The sequence below is a fragment of the Electrophorus electricus genome, chromosome 22 (assembly GCF_013358815.1).
Source record: "Electrophorus electricus isolate fEleEle1 chromosome 22, fEleEle1.pri, whole genome shotgun sequence".
In the NCBI taxonomy this organism is placed as follows: domain Eukaryota; kingdom Metazoa; phylum Chordata; class Actinopteri; order Gymnotiformes; family Gymnotidae; genus Electrophorus; species Electrophorus electricus.
In genome coordinates this window covers 8,902,648-8,913,585 of record NC_049556.1, presented here as the reverse complement: position 1 = coordinate 8,913,585, position 10,938 = coordinate 8,902,648, and the positions used below count along the sequence as shown (strand labels likewise).

The following is a 10,938-nucleotide window of genomic DNA, read 5'->3' as shown; positions in this document are numbered from 1 at the left end:
ATATTATTTTTTGATTTCTTCCACATTAATTAGCCAAACGAAGTAAACTACTGGTTTCTTGCACGTCTAAATAAGCATACGATGGTTTTAGACTTTAGGCTGGATTTGTTACAGATTTATGACTAGATTTTGAGAAATCTATATTTTTTAAATTTTATATTCTGGCATAAAAGTCTATTTAAATGTCGCATCCATATAGCCCGTAGCACATTCGTTTAACTAAAACATGGTCACTGGAAACCACTGAATGAAGTTCACTATGTAGGCTAGAACATTTTTACAACTGAATTATGTTATATGCATTTTACCAATTATCCTATTTAAAATAGGTTAATCAAGGTTAATCATCGTCAACTCCACAATGAAGCATGCTTATCTAGGATCAGTGGTTCGCATTTATTAGGCATTTCTACTTACATCATTTTTATAATGTATTTGTATTTGCATTAAGTGTATTTGAAGCTTTATTTACACAAGTCTATTTGTGTGTAGGTAAAGCTTATTTCAGGAATTTCCTTGGCCGCAAGACGACTGAGTGTTATACTTAATATGACCACATAGCGGCGCTAAAGATTACAAATTAAGACCCGCTTTGGCGTGTCCTACGCATGACACTTCGTTATGCCACTTAAAGGGCTTCAGCTAGCCCAGATATACGAAACAAGAGAAATATGGAAAACAGTCTATTACTATTTAATGAATGGGTATTTAGGCTAACGGCTGCTTTATCTTTAATAGAAAAAAAGGTTACGTTCAGCTGTTAAGTGAAGGCTGTCCATTGAAACGGTCTATTTGTAGATATTCTGATCGGCGAAATCAATCAACTTCTGAAGGTAATACTGAAAATGCAAGTGCTCTATGAACTGTGTTTACATTTTGACAAGTTCAAATACCACGTTCGGGCCGGAGACCTAACCACGCCCTTACGAAACGCCTCGAGTGGACAATCCGGTGCATGATTGGTTTATTAGAAGAAGGGCGTGTGTGTGTGAGAGAGAGCCGAACATTGTTTCATTCTGATTGGATACTGTTACGCCACTCAAAAAAACTGTTGCTATTAGCTCCGGTAGCTTGACAACTGCGTGAGGTTTCAAGTGTGCAGCTATGTAGTCTCATCCGCAGAGAACTGAGTGGATACGGACTCCTCTAACCAAATGATGAGTAAGTACCTTTCAGCGTTTGCTTTGCAATATAGATATAGCGCCTTATGTAGACGTTTATTATTGCTGTCTTCGTTTCATGCTTTCTGGTTAAATACCCTGCACAGTTATCAATAACATATCAGGACGTATTAACGTTAGCCAGCTAGCTAGTTGGATGTGATAGTTATAACCATTAAAACTAACATGCCAGGATGCCATGCATTTATCTAAAATTCTTATTCTGACATCAGATAAGAACGTTTGTTTGTTCGGTTTGTTTGTTTTTTTAAATGAATGTCGCCCCTATGGGCAATTGCGTTGGAAAGCAAGTATTTTTCGTATAAGCTTGGCTGGCTGGTTTTCAGAGGCACTGAGTGGGCTGTGTGTGCAAGACTATCGCACTGACGTAGTTCGCAGACTTTATGGCAACTACCTGGGCGAGCAAAACATTTGCTGGACATGCATGCTGGCTGGGGTTGCGGTTTAAAAAAAAAAAAACATTCTGCGTGGTGACGGAATTTTCCGTGTCAGCGTTGTAAATAAACCGTATTCCACACATGGGATGCAAACAGAACCGCGCAGAAACCGTTCGGGTCCGTGCTCACACCCACGCACGAGCCTATTGCGTCGCAAAACCTAAATACCGGGTAACGGAGTTGCAACGAAAAACTGAACCAGTCCAGTACGCAGGCTATTCCAGCCGCGTTATGGCGATTTTTAAACACGGAGCGACTGTAGGCGATTCCGATAAAGCTTTATCCTGCTCCTGATAAGCTAATGGATGGTCAATATGACATTACGTAGTCTACTGAATTTGAGACGGACCATGCTTTAGTATGAAACGTTAGGCACGGACACCGCGCAGCAACAGCCCGCAATGTGCAATTAAACTGTACGGCTACTGCTGCAGTGACTCATAGTCCAGTCATTAAGACGCAAACATGAACAAGTGACAGTAACTTGGCGCACCTCTAAAAGACGCCATGTTCATTAACTGATTAACTGGCTTCTATTTTGGGTGAATTAGATCTTGAGAGAGCAAAGGATGGATGTGAGGGAAGGAAAATATCCCACGATCGGTCCCTTTTTTTTCCCGAGCTTCAGTGGTCTGTAAGTACGGGGCTTCCTCCTGTGCTACCTGCAGAGACTGGCCTGGTTTAAGGTTCGCTCTGGCCACGAGGAGTGGGAGGACTCGTCGCCAGTAGCAACAGGGTCTCAGCCGCATGTTTCCCAATCGGTTTGGTGGGAAATCTGCGGGGACATCGCCGTCTTTTCCCCTTGGTAGGGCGTATCATTGTGGTCTATCTGTGGCGTTATATGCCTACTGAGGAACTGGGCCAAGAATAATTTTAAATCTAGTTGTGCTTGTTTTGGCTCCTGTTATGTAATGTAGGAGGATGATTCATCGATTAGGTCTAGGTTGTTGTTGTTTTTTTCATACTTAAGTCTTTACTTTCTTAAAGTTTATTAAGGGGCAAACACACATTTAAGCCTGGCTGGTTTGATTGCAGTTTCATATTTGAACTTTTTTGTTTTGTTTTGTGCAAGACTTTCTTAGCTGCTGTTTTGAAGGTGGTTGCTCTGGGTTTGCTCTCATTGTAACTCGCATAACTCATTTTGGCTACGTTATTAGAGGGTGTTGCAAACCATTATGGTTAAACTTTAATAAAACAGGCATGTAAGTGCAAAGTAGTGTTCAAGTCTGCACCCTCGCAAGATTCTCTTTGGTGTTGTACTTTCATTTTTGTTCTGTCCTATTCTGCTGCTCTTATTCTTTCTGGTGTTGTTCTGGAGGGCAAACCCAATATAAGGCTGCATACTGCTAAATAAATAATGCAGTTCAGTGTCTGTAAATTTGTAGGTGTTTTATTGTTGTTGTTGTAGGTTTTTTTTGTTTGTTTGTTTTGTTGGGTTTTTTTTTTTTGTAAAGAGCTGGTTTCACCATGTTTGGCCCATTCTGTGAATCATGGTCTTATTTGCAGTATTGTAATACTTGGTAAAACCTTTCCAATGATGTTGTGCATCTGAATGAACATAGAATGACACAGTTGCCAGTATCTGTTACTTATTTTCAAATCTAGACATCTTCAGTTCAGTAGAAAATATGGGTTCAAAAGTATGAAATTCTGTTGTGAAATTGAGTAGGGACAATCAAGGATCTTATTGGTATTGATATCCACTGTTCAGAATTGTTTGAAAATGTGTGATGGATAAAACATCCAACTTTCAGCACCATTCATTTGGGTTAGTCTGTCAAATAAATATTTATCTCTGATTAGTGAAGCTATTTTAGCAAAAGTCCTCGAGCTCCTCTCCCATTCTACCAAAATGGATATTGGTACTGAGTATGTTAGTAATGTCAGTGAAAGCTCTTCAGTTTGTATTTGAAACAAGCACTCCCCTTCTCTGGAGAAGAGGGATTTATTCCATTCTGAAGGGCCCTGCATCTGGACAGTGGCAATCACTTGGTAATTGAGGCTCTATTTCACAAAACAAATGTAAATGTGATAAGATCAAGGTGCATTATTACCACAATGTTGGTATTTACTAAACCGAATAAAGGTACACTTTATAACATTTTTATTTAACAACGGGGAGTCTCAATACGTAGTGTACGTTCTCATAAAATTGCAGAACTTTTACAGAGTCATTACATATAGCCCTCACGAAACAAAAAACCTAATGAACTCTGAACTACTCAGCTACACAGCTCTCAGATATATGCTCAACATAGACCAGACTTCATTTTCAATCTCCTGTCTTTAAAAATAATTAATTAATTAAAAAAAATTTAATATCTTGTTTTATTTGTTTGTGAATAAAGGGCTTTTCAGATGCACTGTGGAAGGGGTTGTTTGATGTGTCACTGCTCAATTATTAGTTTCCGAGGTCGGCTGGTAAGCACATATTTTATGTGCAACTGAAACACCTTTCTGCTAGCTTCATAAACTTAACCTACTTCTTTCTAATGCTAATCATTTGACTAGAAACTGCTGTGTTGTTGGTATTAACACAGACATGTATTTGTCCTGTACGATAAACACCAAATCCCACATTAACAAAATATTAATCGTGTAAAAAAAAAAAAAAAAAAAGGCTCATTGTTATTGCGATTTTTGCCAGTATGTTGAATGTCCGCTATTATATGTCCGTATCACTTCCTGGCTATCGCTTGCCTCTGCTCCGGTAAATAACTACCGTCCAACAAACCCACTTGCCTCGAGACGCTCGTTTGCCAGGGGACGACTCATCGCCAGCTCGCGCTGAGCCTGCGAGGGAGTCTGATTGATGCGATGGCGCTGCGCGCTGTGAAGGAGCAGCCTTGCGCTCTTCCTCTGGCCCGACCGCCGGTGCCCTTCGTCCCCGCTGAACGCACTCAAAGTCGGCGCTGCGCAGAGGGCGAATGCTGACCACGCGCGATGAGGCAGCCCTTCACGGACGCGCGCGAGAGTTGCGGAGGAATCGCTTGCACGAAGTGGATGTTTTGTCGTGTGCGGGGCTGCACAATGTATCGTCTGTTAATCTTTATCGCGGTACCGATATGGCCGAAACCTGCATTATGCAAACGAGCGGTCTGAATAAGAACTATTTAACTTTTTTAAAAAAAAATGTATCTTGTGCCGTGAGCGTCCGGAACAGTGTCAGACGTTTCAGATGAATGTTGTGTGGGTGTCTTGATGAATAATGACATTGACATGATCCAATAAACAAACAATTTTGATTAAAAATATTGTTTTTCTCACTGCTGAGTTTTAATATATTGCAAGACTCGTCACAATCACTCTATTAATAATGTTATTTTGCCCATATCATGCAACCATAATCCTTTATTTCCTAACAAGGATTATTGATTCTTGTGGTAATGTGGTTGTCACAGGAGATGATTTTGTTTTGGGGAGTGTTTACAGCAAATTTAGATGAATATTCAATACTCAATTAGTTCCAGTCTTTGTTCAGGGGAGTGTGGGATACATCAAAGTCTTTAGTAAATGACTAGCGAGCAAGCTTTCACTGCTTGTAAATTTTACATCTTAACACATACAGTTCCTGATGAATCTTACAGCTTGTCTTAATTCTCAGTACTTCTTTTAACTAAGAGATTCTCTCTTTCTCTCTCTCTCTCTCTCTCTCTCTCTCTCTCTCTCTCTCTCTGGAGTGTGAAGAGGACCCAGATGCAATTGAGTGACCAAAGTAGGCTTCAGTAATGTTAAGTAATGAAACAGAAAAAAACAGTCAAAGCAGACTTCAACAGAGATGATAAACTGATGCTTTATCCCACACATATGCACTGGCATTTTACAGAGGAGGCAGGTTTGAACTGATCGTGTATCAGGTCTTGACATCACATATATCAGATTCAAGGTTTGTTCAACATGTTAGAATGTTTACTGTTGCTTTAACAACCGTGACAAACACATTGAGTTTTACTTTAACACATTTTTTTTCTGGTTTATGAGTCTTTGTGTTCTTGTGTTGCATTTTGAAGCTGCAATTTAGACTGTTAATGATGTGTTTAGTGAAAATAAATATTTTTCTTCCATTATTACAGTTTTACAGTAGCATACTAGTCACTGAAATTGCATAACTTTCCTAATAATTTCCCCCCCCCCCCAAGAATGAGCAGTCTTGCTTCACTGACAGGTTAGTCACATGTGGTTTTGGGATGGATAAATAAGGCAGGGTTTATACAATGTAATGAATAAATGCTTATTTATTGCCAGTTTAATAGATTTTTCTCCTTATTTGGATTCATTGTAAACTTCCTTTGGTTGACGTGATGCTGCTTTCTTTCTTTATCTTCATGGTGGAAAGTTTATATATAATACAGTATATAGCATCATATATGGACGGCATTCGTGCACTCTTAGGTTCCACAAAATCAATTCATAAAAGTGTCACGTCCCGTGATATGCCAATATGCCAGTCTCCAACCCTTTCATTTTGTAAATCTTATACAAAATACAAACATGATGACACACCTCCCCCACCTACAATAAGAAACAAAGAGCATGAGAAATTTCACTTTGCAAGTGTTTACATGAACTGATCATCTGATAACTGCAGATTTTGTCAGTAATCCGCAGTCCAGGTTCACAGGCAATAATTGGATTTCTCCTTTGCAAGCAGCCAGTAATCTCACAGAATATTGTGACGTATGCTTCAATCTTCTGCCTCGGCTTTTTGTAAACATGGACCCACTTTACTGGAAATATGGGTCTCCTTTTTTTATGGTTCTTAATAGCTCGCAATGATGCCCTTTTTACAGCTTTCTCTATATTGAGGCAAAGATGGAAATGAGCTTTTTTTCAATGAGCAAGTGCTGCATTTAATTCTGCCACTTCCGGGACAGCTCTACACACTGCACACACCAAGAAATCAGAAATAAACCAGAGTAAGGGTATACATGTGCTGAGAAATCTGATTACTGAGCTAAAATCCAGCTCTCTCTATCATATTTCTTAATCTGATTTCTAGGGCATACTCCGATCTAAGAAATCCATATATGCAGTTTACATGACCACTTGAATAATCAGATAACTAGAGAAATCTAAGATGGGATTCAGATTTTGTCACTATGTATAGACGCTCCAGGGCAAAGCACTGGGGGAGAACTGCAAGATTTTTATACAAAGTTCTTTTTAACCCCATTTCAGATGAGCATTGGTTGGTAATTATTTGAAAACTCTCAACACTTTCCACCAGGGTTCACACAGGGGTACAGGGTGCTGTCTGAGGGAGAGATCTTCAGGGTCTGTCAGAGTGAATGCCACGGTGCTCTGTCTAATGTGTATACCTTATTGGTGTAAACCGTTTTGCATGTCTCTTCACGCGTCCACAGATGCAAGTACGTGTTTCGCAGAAGAATGCGGAATGTACTGTGGCCCGCACTGATTGGACCACCTGGTGCCAGGCCACCACATGCCCCCCGGTAACTCGGACTACGACCTCTCACCCCCTCGAGCTCCGCCTCTCTCGGCCAGCGGCCATTTGTCTTGATGAGGAACCCTGTCATCGGTGATGTGATGAACAAGTTTGAGGTGCTTGGGATCGTGGGGGAAGGTGAGTGTTCCACTTACACCTTTTCAGTATCATTATAAATATTCATTTTGTCTTATACTGTTTGAAATTGAACATTTTGTGAGAATTAAATTGAGATGGACAGAAATAATGCACATCTGTGTACAGGTCTTATGTAAAACTGTTTGGTAATGGATCAGAAGAAGTTCTAAACATAGAGTGGCGCTTGAAAGTTTGTGAAACCTTCAGAAGTATCTATATTTCTGAATAAATTTCACAAACAAGTTTGTCTAACAAATGAGACAAGAATATTGACTCTGTCATCTATTTATTAAGGAAAATGACCTAATATTACATATCTGTGAGTGGTAAAAGTGTGAGAACCTTTAGGATTAGCAGATAATTTGAAGATGTTGTTGGGATGACAATCAAGTGTGAGTGGACACCCTGTTTTATTTAAAGAAGTGTTTGTGGAAGTGTATAATGGCACAAACAAAGAAGAGCTGTTGATGATCATCAGGCTGGAAAAGGTTACAAAGCCATTTGTAGAGAGTTTGGACTCCATCAATCCACAGTCAGAATGACTATGTACAAATGAAGGAAAACCGTTATTACCCTCCTCAGGAGTGGTCGACCAACAAAGATCACGCCAAGAACAAGGCTTGTGATAGTCCGAGGGGTCAGTGAGGGACACAGGGCAACTTCTAAGCAAATAAAGGCCTATCTCACGTTGGCTAAGGTAAATGTTTATGAGTCCACCATCAGCATCATCGGGAGAACACTGAATAGCAATAGTGTGCATGGCAGGGTTGCAAGGAGAATGCCACTGCTCTCCAAAAAAAAACCATTGCTGCCCATCTGCCAGAAGGCTACTGGAACAATGTTTTATGGACGGATGAGACGAAAATGGATCTTTTTGGTTTAAATGAGAAGCGTTAATTTTGGGGAAAGGAAATCATTACATTTCAGCATAAAAACCTCATCCCTTCTGTGAAACACGGTGGTGGTAGTATCATGGATTGGGTCTGTTTTGCTGCTTCAGGGCCAGGACGTCTTGACATCATTGATGGAACAATGAATTCCAAATTATATCAGGATATTCTAAAGGAAAATATCAGGCCATCTGTCTGTGAGCCGAGTCTCAAGAGAACGTGGGTCATGCAGCAAGACAACGACCCTAAGCACACAAGTCGTTCTACCAAAGAATGGTTAAAGAAGAATAAAATTAAGGTTTTGAAATGACCAAATCCTGACCTTAATCCAATCTAAATGTTGTGGAAGGACCTGTAGCAAGCAGTTCATGGGAGGAAACCCACCTGCATAACTGAGTTGAAGCTGTTTTGTACAGAGGAATGGGTGAAAATTCCTCCAAGCTGATGTGCAAGACTAATCCACAATTACTAGAAACTGTATAGTTGCAGTTATTGCTGCACAAGAGGGTCACACCAGATACTGAAAGCAAAGATTCACATACTTTTGCCACTCACAGATATGTAATATTGTATCATTTTCCTCAATAAATAAATAAATGAAAGGGTCTAATATTTTTGTCTCATTTGTTTGATTTGTTTCTGTTTATCTACTTTTAGGGCTTGTGTGACAATCTGATGAAGTTTTAGGTCAAATTTATGCATAGATAAAAGGGTTCACAAACTTCCAAGTGCCACTGTACATGAATGTTGAGGTAAAGTGGTATGACGCAGCTTTACTAGTGTGCAAGTTAGAGAACTTTAAAAGGTCTCTGGAGATGTGTGAATTAATATCCACCAAAAAGGTAATTACAGGCAGCACTTATCTGCATCTGTAATCTCACTTATTCCATCTCAGAGAACGAACACCTCCAACAACGCCCAAAGCTGCCAGTCACACCAAAATGGCACCGTTCTTCACCAGTTCCATTACCCTACTCTCAGACCCCGGCCTGCACTCCAGAGCACTTCTCCTTCATCTGCGCTTGGATCGCTTTCTTTACATTTTGCATGAGGATATGGGAGAAAATGTCTGGGGACCAAGCTATTTTTACCCCCTCTATTCATCTACTTGACCCTGATTTCCTGGAAACTTGTACAGAGGAAGATCGTTAAGCTTTATCAGGTGTTACATTGTATAGGTATGCGACTGTATATAAGTGTTTTCTGATTTTAGATGGATTGTTCCTGTCCCATCTTCTCAGTTCTCTGATGAGTATATGTCAAAGCATGACCAGTCAACAGATGGGGGTGTGGTAAAATTAGCTTCTTCAGTGAATGGATCTGCAAGCAGGGACAAAGCGGCCGAGAGGGCTCGCTAATTAAGCGCCACACGGCAGAGTCAATTATGAACAGATTGAGGTGTTTTTTTGACAGGGTTTTCTCCCAGTGTTTTATTATCGCTGTGGTACATGGGAGGGTTTTTAATTATGGCCAGAGGAGGATGGGAGGGGGGTGTTCTGTGATAAAGGGGCTGGAAGGTGATAAAACAAGTGCTCTTGGTGGAACGATGCATATTTGCTACAGTGCTAAAGGCGTGTGTGTGTGTGTGTGTGTGTGCATGTGTGTGTGCGTGCGCGTGCGTGCGTGTGCGTGCGTGCGCGCGTGTGTGCATGTGCCTGTGTGTGTGTGTGTGTGCGTGTGCGTATGCCTGTGTGTGTGTGTGCGTGTGCGCGCGTGTGTGTGTGTGTGTGTGTGTGTGTGTGTGTGCGCGTGCGTGTGTGCGTGTGTGTGTGTGTGTGTGTGTGTGTGTGTGTGTGTGTGTGTGTGTGTGTGTGTGTGTGTGTGTGTTTTAGCTTGTGGTTTTTGGCAGTGATTATGGCTTGCTGTGTGTTCAGCTGTCAGAGGAGCAGATTTCGCTCTGTTTTTGGCCACATGCATAACTGTCTCTTTACCCCTGCTCCTCCCTGCGCAGCGTTATTAACTCCATTGTCATACCGCGCCACACGATTTGGGATGTTTGCATATTTCTCCATGCAAGCCGATTGTTCACTCTATACACAGACCATAGTATGTGTGGAATCTAGTCAATGTTTGCTCATTCGAGTCCATAGGCCAACACTAAAGGCTCTCTCACCTACTACTCTCTCGCCTGTGTACAACGTAAACCTGTCATAGAAAACCCGAGAAGACGCACAAGCACTGACGGACTCTTTCGCCACTGAGTGTTTTCCACACATGTGTAACCAAACTGGCTTGTAAGTGGTGTTGTTTGTCCTGTTTACTCTCTTACCCTTTTGTCTGCATTGATGGGAACTGAATGTTTAAAGGCGATACCGCTAACATGCTAATGTATTTGGCATTACAGCGACTGAGTGGAAGCTGCTAATAAACAGTTAGCAATATGCAAATAAGCATATGCTGGGTGGCCCCCTCTAGTTTTCATTCATTGTTAGCTTCCTTAGTGATGCTTCCTTAGAAATTCTGGGTGAAATATTTAGTGAAATGCCGAGATATGTCTGAGATGTCAGAGCTGATCTCAGAGCTGCTCCGCAGTCATCGCTTTTCCTTAACTAAATGGAGGGCATGGAGGCTGACGAGCGTTGGCCTCACAACCTCACCACCACCACCATGCTAATATGCTAAAGCAAGCAATCATTCACACTTCACACAACATTTAGTCCAAGAGCTGGAGCACCCAGGCAAACTAATCACATCCATCGATCACTCAGTGTGTGTGTGTGTGTGTGTGTGTGTGTGTGTGTGTGTGTGTGTGTGTGTGTGTGTGTGTGTATGTGTGTGTGTATGTGTGTGTGTGTGTGTGTGTGTGTATGTGTGTGTGTGTGTGTGTGTGTATGTGTGTGTGTGTG

The 10,938-nt window shown here is 41.2% G+C and overlaps 1 protein-coding gene across 3 annotated transcripts in view; it reads left to right on the top strand.

Annotated features, from left to right (window-relative positions):
• The first annotated feature begins 1,078 nt into the window (after positions 1–1,078).
• Positions 1,079–10,938, top strand: part of LOC113570376 (cyclin-dependent kinase-like 5) — a 53,311-nt gene continuing 43,451 nt past the window's right edge. For all 3 annotated transcript variants that reach the window (XM_035521756.1, XM_035521755.1, XM_035521754.1), the window contains exons 1-2: positions 1,079–1,161; positions 6,982–7,202. In XM_035521756.1, coding sequence (XP_035377649.1) covers positions 7,139–7,202 — 64 coding nt within the window. In that variant the 5' untranslated portion in view covers positions 1,079–1,161; positions 6,982–7,138. The remainder of the gene's footprint in view (positions 1,162–6,981; positions 7,203–10,938) is intronic.